At 57.0% G+C, this 14,989-nt stretch overlaps 1 protein-coding gene across 5 annotated transcripts in view; it reads right to left on the minus strand.

The window, feature by feature from the left end:
• DNAH17 (dynein axonemal heavy chain 17) overlaps nt 1-14,989 on the minus strand; it is a 43,120-nt gene that overhangs the window by 7,935 nt on the left and 20,196 nt on the right. For all 5 annotated transcript variants that reach the window (XM_068913160.1, XM_068913161.1, XM_068913162.1 and 2 more), the window contains 29 exons: nt 14,728-14,901; nt 13,775-13,982; nt 13,517-13,682; nt 12,582-12,684; nt 12,330-12,477; nt 11,880-11,971; nt 11,534-11,695; nt 11,265-11,429; nt 10,917-11,108; nt 10,170-10,436; nt 9,508-9,669; nt 8,637-8,870; nt 8,321-8,485; nt 8,077-8,172; nt 7,689-7,906; nt 7,250-7,457; nt 6,829-6,944; nt 6,342-6,534; nt 5,987-6,222; nt 5,728-5,850; nt 4,792-4,996; nt 4,083-4,247; nt 3,765-3,905; nt 3,446-3,616; nt 3,072-3,194; nt 2,177-2,370; nt 1,788-1,936; nt 1,480-1,607; nt 297-524 (listed from right to left, as the gene is read on the minus strand). In XM_068913160.1, coding sequence (XP_068769261.1) covers nt 297-524; nt 1,480-1,607; nt 1,788-1,936; nt 2,177-2,370; nt 3,072-3,194; nt 3,446-3,616; nt 3,765-3,905; nt 4,083-4,247; nt 4,792-4,996; nt 5,728-5,850; nt 5,987-6,222; nt 6,342-6,534; nt 6,829-6,944; nt 7,250-7,457; nt 7,689-7,906; nt 8,077-8,172; nt 8,321-8,485; nt 8,637-8,870; nt 9,508-9,669; nt 10,170-10,436; nt 10,917-11,108; nt 11,265-11,429; nt 11,534-11,695; nt 11,880-11,971; nt 12,330-12,477; nt 12,582-12,684; nt 13,517-13,682; nt 13,775-13,982; nt 14,728-14,901 — 4,932 coding nt within the window. The remainder of the gene's footprint in view (nt 1-296; nt 525-1,479; nt 1,608-1,787; nt 1,937-2,176; nt 2,371-3,071; nt 3,195-3,445; nt 3,617-3,764; nt 3,906-4,082; nt 4,248-4,791; nt 4,997-5,727; nt 5,851-5,986; nt 6,223-6,341; nt 6,535-6,828; nt 6,945-7,249; nt 7,458-7,688; nt 7,907-8,076; nt 8,173-8,320; nt 8,486-8,636; nt 8,871-9,507; nt 9,670-10,169; nt 10,437-10,916; nt 11,109-11,264; nt 11,430-11,533; nt 11,696-11,879; nt 11,972-12,329; nt 12,478-12,581; nt 12,685-13,516; nt 13,683-13,774; nt 13,983-14,727; nt 14,902-14,989) is intronic.

The following is a 14,989-nucleotide window of genomic DNA, read 5'->3' on the forward strand; positions in this document are numbered from 1 at the left end:
GGTCCCCATTTTAGTAAGCCTCAGGGAGTTCTGCTTCTCCCTGAAAGCCCATCATGACAAATTGGGAGTGCTTAGCCTGTCCGGGAGAATTACTGGCTCTGCACGTGCTGGCTTGCAGGGTAGCATCTGCCAGCTGCAATAACGGCCCAAGAGAAACTCGATCAATAAACACAGAGCTCTACAGAAGGTGCAGATTAGAAGCACTGATACAAAAATGCATGAAAAGAAGCAAACTCTGTAACACAACAAATGCACCAGCTGATGAAAGCCAAAGCTGACTGGTGCTGTCTGGATACCTGTGTAAAGAGGTCCAGCGCTTTGTGCAGGTTGGCGTACATGCCAGTTGGTGGCTCGTTGGTGATTTTAATGGCATTTTCTAGCAGTCCTTGAGGAATGATGTGTGCTTCTGGGCTGGGGGCTGGCTCAGCACTCATAAAGACCCTGTAATCTGCGTGGCTGCCAGTGCTGTATCGCTCGACCTTTTTATCCAGTGTGCTCAGCCACCTTGCAACCAGGTGGATATTCTGTAACAGAAAACTTCACTGTATTTTTTTGCTTCTAAATTTTAATCTCAGTCCTCCATATTCCTCCTTAATTTTTGGGTGTGGCCTGCTGCGATAGCACATGCGCTATTTTATATTGCTCAGGCTGGTGCTTCCAAATTAATCATTGTTGTTTCGTTGGCATGGTGTGTGGTATACTGAAAAAAATATATATATGCTTTTGGTGAGCTATTCAAATAGAAAGGCTAAAGTTCAATTAAAGCTTACCATCCAAAAGTCTGGTCAGTCTCCTCCTGCCTGGATTTTTTTTGCATTGAGATTAATGGATGTTTAAGGCTAGAAATAATTGTGCAGTCTAACCACAAGAATAGTATCAGCCATGATACTATTTGAATGGAGTTTCTCTCTTCCCTCCTCTCTCCTTCCTCCCCCAGCCAAGACTCCAAGTCTTGATGCAAAGACGGAGGGGCCCTGTATTCTCCCAGCTGCCTTCACAGGTTTCAGTGAGACAACCGGAGGGTGTAGCCACGCTTCTCCAGCCCCTCAGTCCCTACCAGTCCTGTACTAAAAGAGAGGCCGTGCATTCTTAATGCCGGTTCCCATCAGCTGAACGTGCTGCTCTCCCAGCGGGCTGTCCGGCCCCGAGGTCCCCTCCGGGGCTCCTAGCTCCCTAGCAAGTGAGGATCAGGCCAGATGCAGCGCGGTCAGTAGGCCGAGCACTAACGCGACCTCTGCAAGGCTCTTTGTGGCCCAGGAAGGGGGGGATGCAGCAGCTGCTGACACCGTGTACCAGCAATCACAAATAACACGTTAATGAGAACAGACTCGGAGTGGAGAGGCGGCGATTTGGGGTGATTCGTGAATGCTGCAGATGCGTGTGCAGCTGGACTTAGACGGGGAGTGAACAACGGCAGTGGACGGAGCTGAAACCCCAGGATGCGCTGGGGACTGTCGTGATGCAGCAGTCTGCAAGTACCTGCAGAATGACCCAGTGCCCTTGCACAGAGGCCATATCCAGGGCGTTTTCTGCGACAATCTCTTGGCCTTGCCCCAGCGACACATTATGGATTTTCCCATTGTCGATGGTGAAGTTCAGCTTTCTTCCTGGGAAGGGGAGGAAAAAAAAAAAAGCTATGGAATAAGATGCCTTTTTTATTAGTAGTAATAGGAAAAATGGGGGTTGTGCAGCTCCTGTGTTTACTGATGAAACAAACAACCAAAAAAGACTTTATGAATTGAGGTCTAATGATGCTCATCTGAGAAAGGGGGGAAATAGCAATTTACCCAGGGCTTCCACATCTTTCAGCGGGTCAACTCCAGGAGAGAGAATGAAGAATATTGCAGTGGATGGACTGCTCTCTTCGTATGACTTAGAAAATTCAACGCTTCTCCCTTCCACAAACTTACTTCCCATCTTTTCTTCCACAAAGTTTCTAAAGAAAAATTAAATTACACACATTAGCGAGGAATGAATGAATCCAGCCGATCAATTGACTCGGTCTGGGATGCCCCCACGAGCAGAAGTTTTTGTTACGAAAGCTGCCGCTGCCTGCGAGCGAGACAGGGGCTGGCATCGTTGATGGGAGGTTTACTTCCTGGTCCCAGGCTGGGTTCGGAGCTGCGGGAGCGGTTCCGGCAGGGACGGCCCGAGGCCAGGCCGTCTACCTACCTACCTGACGGCGTAGGTCATTCTGTCCGGCCTCATGCACCGCAGCATGCACAGCTTCTGCAGGGCCGTTTTGTTCTTCCACTCCTTTGGGAACACTTCCTTCTCGGGCGTCTCGGACTCCACAAATTTTTTCCATCGCTTTGCCGAACCTTCGATGTCACTATCCAAGTTCTTGAACTCGTCCATTTCTGAGAGGACCTTCAGAGCCGGCAGAGGACAAAATCACTCAGCAGGCTCTGCTGACTCTCGGGGGCATTTCACCGTGGCCGCAGGCCGGTGGGCACGCCACGGTGGTGTTGGTCACCAAACCAGAGCGAAGAGCTACCCTGGGGCCCTCTGCTTTGCAGCAGCGGGGCTCTGAGTGATCGCTGCAAGTCTACTCCGATAGCCCGGCGAGGCTGCAAAACCGCCCGGTGCTGGGCAGGGCTGCAGTGCCAGAGGCTGTGGGTGGTGCGGGCAGTCGGGGTCCCACCGGCATCCTCCGGGTGCCAGGGACACCTCGGTGCGATGGAGGGGGCGCCAGCGTGGCTGGGGGTGGGCAACGCGGTCGGGGGCCGAGCGGGGACCCCCCCGGCCCAGCGGGTGCCGGGGACTGACACAGGCACCTGCGGGCACCATCTGGAACTGCGCGAAAGTGGACTTTGCCATCAATGTGTTTTTTTTCTGGCTAGAAGAGGCCTTTTCTTGGTTTAACCCTTACACCTCCTCTACAGGCAACAGAGGGTGGTGCCAGCTTCTGCCGCCCCTCGTCAGCACGGCCGAGGCAGCCCGCTGCCTCCCTGGCCCTGCGTTTCACACCGCGCGTCCGCGGCAGGGACTGTCCCCTTCTCGCCCGCCGCGTCCGACGGGCGGCTTTTGCTCTCCCGCCCCGCGGCGTCGCAGCAAACGCGTGGACCGACCTTGATGCCGCCCCAGCTCTGGGACTGCAGGAAATCCACGGGGGACGTGACGCCGGCCTTGAACGGGAAGCGCAGGAGAAAGTCCAGCTCCACCGGGTTCACCTCCTTCTTCACGGTCAGGACCTGGCGAGGCGAGAGCGAGGAGAGAGGACCTGGGACTGTCCCCTCCGGCCACCCGCAGGGACCCTGCCGGCTCCGGGGGCGAGCGCTGGGACGGAGGAGCAGCCTGCTGGGGCTGCGCTGCGGGAGGGGGCCCTGGACAGGGAGCTACCGCGCATCCCTTAGTAACACGGACATAAGAGACCGCCGAGTACAAAATAACAGAAATTCGCATGTACTGTTAAGCAGCAGCCCCGAACATCTGTTTGTGTTACCTGGAAGGCAACCTGGGCCAGGAAGATGAGTTTGTCCCTCTCGAAGAGCCCCCGTGCCGTGTACATGAAGACCGAGTAGGTGATCTCGTCCGTCAGGTTGATCACCCTCTGCTTGACGTCGTCGGCCGGAATCGTGCGCTGGATCGCTTTCTCGAAGACCACGTTGAAGGCCTGCGTGGCGAGCCAGAGCGGGCAGCTCAGCGCCTGCCTTTCTACGTGCTTCATTAAAGCATGAATGCAGAAACGCCAACGCGCCAAGATCCCCTCAAAGACCTGCCCTGCCCCGTAAAAATCAATGAGCGCCTTGTTTTGTGTTTACCTTTAGTGAGAACTGGTAGATGGGGTTGATTTTGTTGAGGTCACTCAGGATGAAGTACAGCAGCGATGCTCTTTCTGCTGCTGGTCTGTAATTTTCTCTTGCAACATTTATTTGAACTTCAGTGATTTTAGCTTCTTTCACCTCGAGACACACGAAAGGGCAGGGGGAAGATGTTACCACGGCATCTTTGCACGTGCTGAAACAGCCTCTAATCTCCCACTACTGCCCTCGAAAGCCCTGGGCACCCCGCGCACGGTCTGGCAGAGCTCTCCCGGTGCCCGCAGTGCTGCAGCGCGGAGCCATGGGCAACTTCCTTACTTTTTCCTCAATTTCCATGGCTGTGCGCTTTGTTATTTCCAGGTTCTCCACCAACGCTGTGTCTCCCAGGAAATCCCCTGATGCAGCAGACAGCCGGGCAAGCAGAGAATCCTCCAGCTCCTTCAGATTGATCTTAAACTCATTCTGGCTTTTTGTGAGATTTGCCTATAATGCACATGAGAGACACACGAGTCATTCAAGAGCCTGCGAGGTAAAACTTCTGGCGTCAGCTGCAGTGATTTATGCTGGGAGCTCCCTAACGAACAGCAGGCAATAAACTGGAGCAGCAGCAGCCTTGCTGCCTTTGTCTTCTCTGCTATTACTATAAATCCCCCCTTCATAAACACAACACTAGACGACACAGTAACGTATCGATCGGCTAAGCTATGGGTCACTGAAAAAACAACTAAAAATGTTTCATAATGTCATCGAAGCGCCGATGCAAGAAGGGGTCGGAGCCCGTCCGGGGCAGCGCTGTCGCTGCAGGGCGAAGCGGCCAGCTCCGGCCGCGCTGGCGACGGGCTCCGCAGAGCCGTGGTCGCTCCGACGCGTGGCTGTAAAAGCGCCCGCTGCAGGGGCAGGGTCCCACCAGGGCTCGCGCAGCTTCCCGTAGACGACCCCCTTCGCGCGGAGGAGCTCCGGGATGCCTGGCTGAAAGGGAGGCCGGGGCAGAGCCTCTGTGTTACCGTCTCCGCAGCCGGGCCGGTACCTTCAGGCTCTCCAGGTCCGGCCGCTCCTTGGCCACCACGGCCGCCAGCAGCTGGTCCTCCAGCCCGTCTCTGGTCACCAGGAAGTTGATCAAAGTGCACTGAGCCTGCATCTCGGGCTTGTAGTGGGGGTTGAAGTACTTGGTGTGCAGAATCAGACGGAAGTGCGGATGATACTCCACTTCTTTGTCGCCTATCTTAATATAGCTGCATAGTTAATTAAACAAATTAATTTCTCTAAGCGTCAGATCATTCAGCCGTAGCCCATCACAGAGGGAGCCCCTCAACCCACGGTCTGCTTCTGGACGTTCGAGATTTGTTTCTCTGCTCGGTGGCAGGCGTCGCAAGGGAGCGCGGAGCCGGAGGTCGCGGTCGGCTCCCCTAGACCGCGGCCGGCTCCGGGGCTCGCGCTGCTTGCGGACGTCGGGCGGCCAAGCGAGGGGCAGGGCCGCGAGAGCGGGGACGGCCGTGCAGCGGCCTCGCCGGCTGGCCGGGCCCGAGGGCTCCCGTCCCCGCGCGGTCTCCGGACCCCGGCACGCGGCTGGAAGGAGGCGGCATCCTCCGCGGAGGGAGCGGGGCTGGGAGGAGGGGACGGGCACGGCCCCATGGCTGAACGCGCTCCTCGTCTGCCCTGCAAAACCCTCCCTGTTCATCGTGCTGCCTCCTACAGCCGCAGCAGGCAACTCGCCCGTCTTTGATCGCAAAACGAACCGGACCGGAACGGTCCAAAAAGCCGGACTGACTACACGTGTCCCTGCGCGGGAAACATCCCGAGACAAGCGAGGGGACGTGGCCAGGGCTCTCGTGTGTACGGGGGCGGGACCAGGTCCGAGCCCCTGCTGTGCAAAGGCGTAAGTTGGCAGTTTTAGGGGTGCAGCGGCGGCTCAGGGCAGGTGACCGTGCTCGGGCAGCAGGGAGACGCGGGCGTGCGCGCTCACCGTCCCTTCTTGATGGTATTCCTGCCCAGCAGGTGGTCCAGCACCGGCTCCACCGTCTCGCCGATGTTCTCGATGAGCAGCGTGTGCCCTTCGGAGACGGCCTGCTCGATGGCGTCCAGGTAGCTGCGGCGGGGAGGGCAGGCGCGGGCATGGGCGCGGGGGCACGTTTCGGGCGCTCCGGCCGCCGCGAGGGGTGCAAGCGGCCCCGGCTGGCCGGCGCAGCGCCAGCAGGCAGGAGGGGACGGGGAGGTGAACCCACTTCCTCTGTCCCAGCTGGATGGCCTGCAGCTCTTCCCCGTACTTGTTCTTGATCCACTTGATGCCCTGGAGCTGGGCGTCCACGATGAGGGGCCAGCGCTCGGTGTTGCAGAGGATGGTGGCGTTCTCGGTGGACATGCGGTCACTGGGCAGCCCCTGGTTGCTCCAGGCGGCCACCTCGGCGTCGTCGGTGAGCAGGCTCAGCGGGTCCAGCTCCGGCGTGATGGGGATGGGCACCTGCCGGGGAGGAGACGCTGGTGCTGGAGATGCTGTGGGAAAGATCCCCACGGCCTCCGCCTCTCCGGGAGCAGGGCTGAGATGTGGCCGAGCCCCCCGGGATGGCCACCACCGCTCACCTTGAGCCCACCGAGGAAGGGGATCCAGTGCTTGTCGATCAGCTCAGCCCGGTACTTCTTGGTGAAGTAGCCGACGTAGGACACGAAGGCGGAGGTCAGCAGCACGTCCCCGCACAGCGTTTTCTCCTGTGCCTGGAAGGTCTCCACGGACTCAGCCCAGCGGACGTTTTCGGAGGCCAGTCCCCCGACGAGCCTGGGGGTTTTGGAGGACCCGATGCCGCTGCCGGTCCAGGTGCCCGGCTGGCAGCTCCGGGCCACACTGCCCCCCCCACACCGGGGCTGCCTCTCGCACGCTTTCCGGCCCAATTCTAGTTAGTGAATTTTTTTTTTAATTTGGAGGGCAGGGGCTTCTGATTTTTTCCATGGATCTTTGTGTCCTTTGAAGCACCTTCCCTTCACTAGGGAGTCCGAGGGACCAGCCGATGATCTCAGCTGGTTCCCCCCCCCGGCTGCCCTAGCCCTTCTGCATCCGATATGTGTGCGATACCTGTTTGCTAACGTGATGACTCTGTTCGTGGCATCAGCCTCTTGCTGACATTTGATTTTTTCAGCTGTAGCTTTTTCAAATTCTGCAGTGAGAGTTGCCAAATTGGCGTTCAGATCCTTTAAAAGACAACACATTTACAGTTACCTCCTACACACACAAAACATGATTGCAGTAAGTTTGCAAGCCTGGAGAAAGCTTTGCAGACACTAATGAGTCTGCAGGCCCTGGTGTGAAGATGCAACTCTTCACCTGGGCTCCAGGTTACACAAACGATAAGAATCTTTCTAATTTGTTTTTAGCTTCTTTCTGTGACCCGGAACAGCCCACTGTGCAGCCGCAGTGGACGCCAGCCAACACAAACAGCAGCTGGCTCCTGCAGCAGGCTCTGGCTGGGGACAACACGGGAGGAGCAGACACTTACTGCAATTTTGTTCTTAATACGACTGAGTTTGTCTTGCGCCTCTGCCAGCTCCGCGTTAGCCTCCTCCAGCGCCTGCCTCTTGGGCGCGACGTCGCAGTAGACCTCGTAGAAGCGAACGATGTTCAAACACCAGGAGCAGAGACCTGCCGCGGCTGTCGACTTCGACAGTATAGACTCGGGATCAAAATTCGGGTCTGACTGATAGGGCCTGGAAAGGGAGATCACACACCACTGCGTTACCTGGTGCCTGGTCCCGCTCCCTGTTGGACTTGGGGCACTCATGGGCAATATACTTCATATATGCAATATTTAAGTCTTTCTGTAGCAACCTGGAGACTTAAAGAGTGGAGTTATCCTCCCCCTGCTTTTGCTGATCCCTCTGTGGTGGCACTGCACTTGGGGGAAGACCTTGCCTGGGAGGAACTGGCCATTTACTCACTTAAACGCTTTGAGACATGCTTCGGGGATGTGCTCCTTGTCGAACTTTTTCAAGGCATCCAGGAAGGTGTCTACTTTTCCCATCATGATTTTTGCTGCCTTCCAGCTTTTATCTTTCGGTATCTTGCCCCCTGGCGCTGTCAGGATCATCACGGCTGCCGTGACATTCACCACCGCTTGCGGGGGGGACCCGAAGGACTTCAGCTCCGTCAGGTTGTTCTGGGAAGGGACGAGATGGTCGTTCTGCATCGCCCGGCGCGGGGCTGGGCTGCTGCAACGTGTCCTGGTGCCCAGGAGCCCTCCCCACACTGGGTGCTGCCAGGCACCCTGCAACTGGCACCCCTGGGGACACCATCCCATGCACCACCGGGGAACCCTGTGTCTTCCACCTTGTTGAGGGTGTTGAGGGCCTCCTGGGCGGCAATGAGCGCTGGCTCCGCTTTCGCCAGGTCAGTCTCACAGGCGCGCTGCTTCTCCGCCACGATCTGGGGGTGGTGAGAGGAAGGACGAGGGTGAGCATTGGTGTGGGACACGGCTCCCACCCTCCACACTGCTCCGATCTGGTGTGGCAGAGTCACTCCGGGGGGCAGCACAGACAGAGCAGCTGCCCAGGGAGCAGCGGGCATTGCATACCGTGTTGATGGCCTGGACCTTCAGCTCTTCCTCATCAGCGATGGCCTTCTCCTTGCTGACTTTCTCCGTTTCGACGCCCACCACGTGGATCAGTTTATCTGCGTCCTCGTTCTTCTGCTTCAGCTCTGCCTCCTGGATTGCCAGTTTGGCCTTCAGGTCGTCAACCTGAACATCAGGAGACACAGGAGCAGGTGGGATGGGCAGCAGAAACTGAAATACTTATGCAATCCTACCCTCCTGGTCATCCCCTGCCCACCCCCAGCACAGAGCCAGAAGCAGAGGTGCTGGCAAGCTCTTGGTGGGGCAAAGCACGCACCTGGGATGCCGTGCTCTGCAGCTTCATCAGGCCGTTCTCCAGCCGGTCGATCTTTGCAATGAGTTCTTGCCTTTTTTTAGACAGCAGATTTTGGTAAAGCTTTATCTGCTCCAGAAAGGTTTTTGGTGTGGTGTAATTATAGCGTCTCTCCATGGCCAGGTAGGTCTTGGACATCTCATTAACGCTCGTGTGGACAAAAGACATGAACTGGCTGATGGAGACCTTGACCTCTGGCTGTGTTGAGAACACAAAACACTCTATAACTGAACACTGAGGCAGCGCAAATATTAAATGTAAAAAACAAGCTTTCATGTAATGTTAGTTACACATTTAGCTGTAGAAGCTGGAAGGCAAGGCATCACTTTTATATTAAATAGCACAACGCCTCACTGTAGGTTATCACAGCCCTGACAGTGGTGGGTCTCACGTCGTTCTTTGGTTTCCTGCAGACTCTTTCATCTTCCAGGTGAGCCTGTGCTACACTAGAGAGGAGCTTTTGTTTTTTAAGCATTTGATGTTTCCAGGCTGTTATTTGCATTGTTTTAAGGAGAAAAACGAACGTAGAAGATAGGTTCTCCTGTCCCCGCATGCAGTGCATGAGACCACAGTCTTTGTTTTCTTTGATCCCGGAGGCAGCTGTGGCCTCTCCCAGGGTCCCTGTCCCTGTCCCTGCTGCGTCCCAACTTGCCCAGGTCCCTGTCCCCATGCTCACTGCAATGAGGTGAGATACAGAAGGTCTGGACATTTCCCGGGGTGCCCGGTCTCCCCGTCACCGCCAGCCCCCTTGGGGACCGGTAGGGTGCACGAGCTCCGCAGGTGCAGTGCGGTGCGCTCGGCTCGCCAGCCCACGTGTCTGCCCTTGACCACTCACTTCGATGCCCCCCGTCTCCTCCAGGAACCTGCTGCTGACGGAGATGAGCGCGTCCTCCGGCCACTCGTGGAACCAGTCGATGGCGGTGCAGCTCACCACGGCCGGGAACTTCCTCGCGCGCACCCGCAGCGTCGAGCCCACGGGCGAGAAGCAGAGGATCACCTGGGCCGGAGGCACGCTGGTGAGCGTGGGGGCCGGGCCTGGCAGAGCCTCTGCTGCATCCCCGGCACGCGGGAGGGTCGCCACGGGGTCTGCATCTTCTTCGTGAAGATCCAGAATGCACCTCCCACCCATTGCGTTCCCTCTGCGGCACCCGAGAGAGGCTCTGCAATCGCACGCCCCAGCAGCACCCCTGCTTTTCCCAGCGGTGCCGGACCCCCTTGGGCGGCTGCAGGCGGCAGGAGCCACGGTGCTGCGCTGGCGTCCTCGTGGCCGGCCTGCAGGCTGTTTGCACGTGCCCCCTCCGCTCCGAGGGAGGACAACACGTCGGTGTCAACAGCTGCCCCCCTGAAGCAGGGAGGCACTGAGCTGGCTGAGGATCCTTTGAAAACATTTTTCATTCAGATGCATTACCACAATGTTGTGTGCACTGTTTGCAAATAGATTTTGGATTAAGCAGGTAAGAAGCACTTACAAGACACCCTTTTTGGGTGAACCCCTACCTTTAACTGTCGCCTGACTTTTTCTATAAATAGTTTCCAGCAGTTTTCCCTTGAGTCTTGCAATCCAAGGAACTTCACTTGTGGCCTCATGGAATTCATAATATTTTCCAGGTCATCATCCTGAAAAAGCCCTGGTATCTCTCCGGATGCTAGGAAGTCATTGATGAGGACCAGGAATGGTTCTTCGGCAACCTGGGAGTCGGTCATCAGGAAGACGGTGGGGATGTTCTTCACGGCGGCCTTGATGTACTGGGAGGCGAGGTCCAGCTGGGTGGGAGAGAAACCACCAAAACCGACTGAGCAGCTCTCCGAAGTGACTGGTTTGGCTCAGCGATCAGCGGAAATATCTCTGAATGAGAGTGGATGAGCGGGGCCAGGCAGGGCCAGGCTGGCGTCTCCCTTTTCTTTGCTGGGTGATGCTGCATATGAGATCATGGCAAAACATCCTAGCAAAGATGCTGGTGCTCCCCCATGGACATGTCCTCACAATGGGGATGGACTGGGGACAGGCTGTTCCGGCCCGTCCCCGAGCTGGAGAAACCCTGCTCGACTTGGTGCAGATGGCATGGTACCTAAAGCCACGGCAGCTAGAGGAGAGCACAGGGCCTCTGCGCCCGCCTCAGACCCGGGACTCGCAGTGCAGAGCGTGAGCAGGAGGCTTTTGGCTCCACTTACACAATTTGCGTAATCCCGCCGTGTGAGCAGGCCGAGCTGCCCCAGGAGATGGAGGGGAAAAACCGCTCTAACCTTAAGGTCTGGAATGCCGTATCCCTTCTTCAGCGTAATCTGAAACACGTCCAGAGCGCTAATATAAGCTGCCAGCCGTGAAAGACTTTGCTTCCCACTGCCTCCGACTCCCACCAGCAGCGCGTTTCCTCGGGGAGACTCCAAGATCCGACTAATTCTGCAAATATGAGACATGGCGTCTTCAAACAGCACCTAAAGAAAACGAGAGGGAAGGGTTTAACATTTCACAGCAGGCAAAGCCATGGGTGCCCCTGAGTGTGCAAAGCTGAGCGAGGGTGGCGTTGCAAAGTCCATCCGTCTAGGTGGTGCGAATGCCGCCTGGCCACGGACCGGCTCGCGGGGCCTCACCAGATTCATCACCGCGTTGACCTCATTGTAGCTGTCCAGGGCCTCCCCCAGCAGCTTGTTCAGAGATGGCCAGTTCGGCACCGGCAGGTACTTGGGCTCCCCGATGCCCTGGGCAAAGTGGCAGTGGATGTTGGGCTTGGCAAACACCAGGTCTTCCCTGAGGTCCTGGGGAGAGGCAAAGTGAGCTGGTGAGGCAGACCCTGGCCCCATGCACCCCAAAATGCAGCCCTCTGGGCTGCAGCACTCTCTTGTTTACCGACACGACTTACATCAAAGAATTTTTTGCAGGTGGCAGCTACAATTCGACTGAAGCTTTCCTGGTCCTTATCGTCAATGAGCTTGTCCCCATACACCCGCTCAGCTTCGTGGAGCCAGAGGCGCACGAAGTCCAGGGGACTGCGGAGGCACTCGGAGGTGGAGAACAGCAGCCCCTGGCAAATACACAAACCTGTCAGTCCTCAGAGGTTTTATTTCACCACTACTCAGAGCTGAGTTAAAATATTGGCTTTGGGAGAAGGTCACGGTACATCTCAAGGACATGGTACGCTGCAAGGACGTGGTACAAAGCAAACAAAGGCATGAGTATGTTTTAAAGGCAGCAACCCCCGCTGGTACCTGGAAGATGTTGGAGAGGTCGCGGAGGTTGAAGAGGTAGTGGAACTTGATGGCGGTCGGCAGGAAGGTGGACGTGACCTTCTGGTGCAGGGCTGCTCATGGGAGACACAGGGGGAGCAGGCAGGCCGGCCTCAGAGACTGCCGCACTCGGCGTGGGATCTCTGTGCCTTACTCTGCCCATTCCCCTCTGAACTTTGGCAGACAAACCAAATCGGAGATGTTAGTTTGGCCATTCCCGGGGCACAGTACTGCAGTTTGAATATAAATTGGAGAAAAGGAGGAGCTGGGGTTTTATTTGTGCAGTGCGGTGACTTGAGGTGCTGCACTGAGCTTTCTGGGGCAGTAACCGTTTGGCGTGGCTTTGGTTTTCACTGTCCTGGTGCAGTGAGCGCGGGTGCAAAAAGCAGGGTTTGCTGCCTTTCCGACCCACCGTGTGTGACAAGGACTCACCCAGGGCTGCCGCGACCAGCTGGGCCTGCAGCTTCTGGACGGCCAGCGGCATCTTGCGTTGAGCCAGGTGCTGGGCCAGGATGGTGCTGTAAATGGTCAGGAGCGCTTCTTGGCCAGGAAAGCTCACCGCAAAGACGCAGAAGTGTCGCTGTGGCAAAAAGCTGGCGCTGAGCCGCGCAGCGCGCTGGGTGCTGTTTGCTGGGACTGGCAGCGCGGTGCTGCCCGGCTCCCCGGCGCCCCGTCCCTGCGTACCTGCAGCCTCGAGTCGATGGTGAAGGACCCAGCAGTGGGGTTCATGCAAGCCACATACTGGCAGTTGTGAATGTCCTTCAGGGTCAGCTTGTTCCTGTCATACCTGCGCGGGGCAGAGGGACGAGGCTGTCCAGGGGCTGTGTCCTCCTGGACAATCCGGCGGGGGGGGGGGGGGAACGCTCCATGTTCCAGGTGCTGGCAGGAGCCCAGCGCCACTCCGGGAGATGCCTGGGGACTGTCCCACTCCCCATGGCCAGACCTGGCCCATAACGCTCGCTGCAGCCGACGGGACTTCCAAGGAAAAGCCTTGTGTCGGCTCCACCACGCTCCGTGGTGCCTCCACAGGCTGCTCTGCCCAGAGCAGAAATTTCCCTTGGCAGGGCTTCCCTGGCCAAGCCTCAGCGCTGGAGCCAGGGCTGTTTGATTTGGACTGATTTGCGGATTTGGGAACTGCAAGGAGAGTTTCCCCATTTCTGTGCCAAAGCTTTTCCCAGCAGCTCCTGGAAGGAGTCGGCTGGAGTGAAAGGGGAGCACTGCTGCAGCCCGGCCTGCTGTTCCCGGCAGCGCAGGACACAGAGCCGGCACCTTTCCGCAGGAGGCAGCTTGAGCAGGGACACGACCCTGGTGCTGCGGGGACAGGAGAGGCGCCAGTGTCCATGTGCCAAGCCACGTTTCTCTGCCCAAGCTCGTGGCAGCCGTGATGCCACCACGCCAGGGCAGGAGCACGGCGCAGACCACAGCCACGGGAGGGGCTCCACACCAATGCATCATCCATGGCCGTGGGATGGGCTCCACGCCGCTGCACCCGCAGCCACGGGGTGGGCTCCACACTGATGCACCCGGACCAGGAACTGTCCCCGCCATGCATGCTGAGCCAGGGCTTTGGGGTACACAGCCCTGTGCCAGGGACGATGCTGCTGTCGCCGCACACCTACCAGTGCCCGTGGTCCATGTGCTGCCGGATGAGTGTGTGTGGGGCCACGGTGCCATACTTGTCCACCTCCGGCATGTTCATGTCGTCGATGAAGTAGATGAGCCGCCGGGTGCCAGGGGGGCCGTAGTTCCTCCCTGACTTCTTCTCAAGGGGCTTCTCAAGAATGGCTGCAGCAGAGGAGAGCAGGTGGAGCAGGGGGAAGCACCGCGGCCCAGGGCCCGGCAGCACAGCCCAGCCACCGGCTCCGGCCTGCCCTTACCCTGCAGCATGGCCGAGGTGGTATAGAAGTTGAAGGGCACAGACTGCACCAGGTAGTCATCTGTGCTGAGCGCTTCCAGCTTGTCGCCCATCATGACCGATTTCCCTGTCCCTGCGTTCCCCACCAGCATCACGGGCCACTGCTTCTCCATCAGCAGGTCCATGAAGTAGCGGATCCGGACGGTCTCGGTCGTGTGCACCATGGATGCCTGGGGAATAAATCATGTCAACCCCGACAGGACGTGTCTCCTGCTGCAACAGTCTGAGGGCACAGCGGGACGGGGTGCGGGCAGAGATAGCATCCGTCTGTAGAGCAGCTGGCAAGATGCCTGAAGTCTGGTCTCGTTTTGCAGCTATTCCAGTTAGTCTAATGAAAGATATTACCTCTATGTACAAATCTGGTCCCTCTCTAACATGAAAGGTCTCAGAGGCCTGGTTATTCTAAAGGCTTTCCAATCAAAAATAGGAGCTGTCAGAGAACCATGTTATTAAAACAAAACGACTCCTGAAACTTTCTTCCTGTGTCTCTGTTTGGCCAACACATAGATAGGCACTTCCCCCTTTCCATGACAACCTCAGTATAACCCCACACACCTGCCCCCCCCCCCCCCAATGGCATTTGAAGAGACATATGAAAATAATATTGTAAAGTACATCTTGCATTCTGGCAATAATTATAATTAGCTCATGAGAACCTATGAAGTCACATTTTCATCTGAAATTAAAAAAAGAAGAGCTGCAACTGCAGCTCTCACCGAGTTGATGTCAAGTAAAGCAAGACCACAAACAGCTCTAGGATTTGCCTGATGCCATCGGTCTGCACGCTCTTTAGTGGCAGACACAGCCTGTCTGCCCCATTCCAGATACCTGTCCTTGCCCATAGTTGCTTGGGGGAAGACCATTTGTTAATGAACACATTAAAAAATGTAAATAAAGATAGCTTATGGGAAATACCTGTAAAGGGACTTCTGGATCAAGTTCAAATTTTGGCACCTTTTCAGTCCAGAGCATGAATTTCTTAGTTTCTGGGTCGATGTAATAGTCAAAGATCGTCCCCTGAGAAGGGAACTTGATGGTTTTAAACTCGTTCACCCACCACTTGCTGAACTCCACGCGGTAATCCACGAGCTAGAAGGAACGAAACAGTCAGCGCCTGGGAGCCGGGCTGGGAGCCTCTCTTTGGCCCGTCCGCGGGGGCCGGGGCGGCGGGGGGACC

This window comes from Struthio camelus, chromosome 19 (genome assembly GCF_040807025.1).
Source record: "Struthio camelus isolate bStrCam1 chromosome 19, bStrCam1.hap1, whole genome shotgun sequence".
Lineage (NCBI taxonomy): Eukaryota > Metazoa > Chordata > Aves > Struthioniformes > Struthionidae > Struthio > Struthio camelus.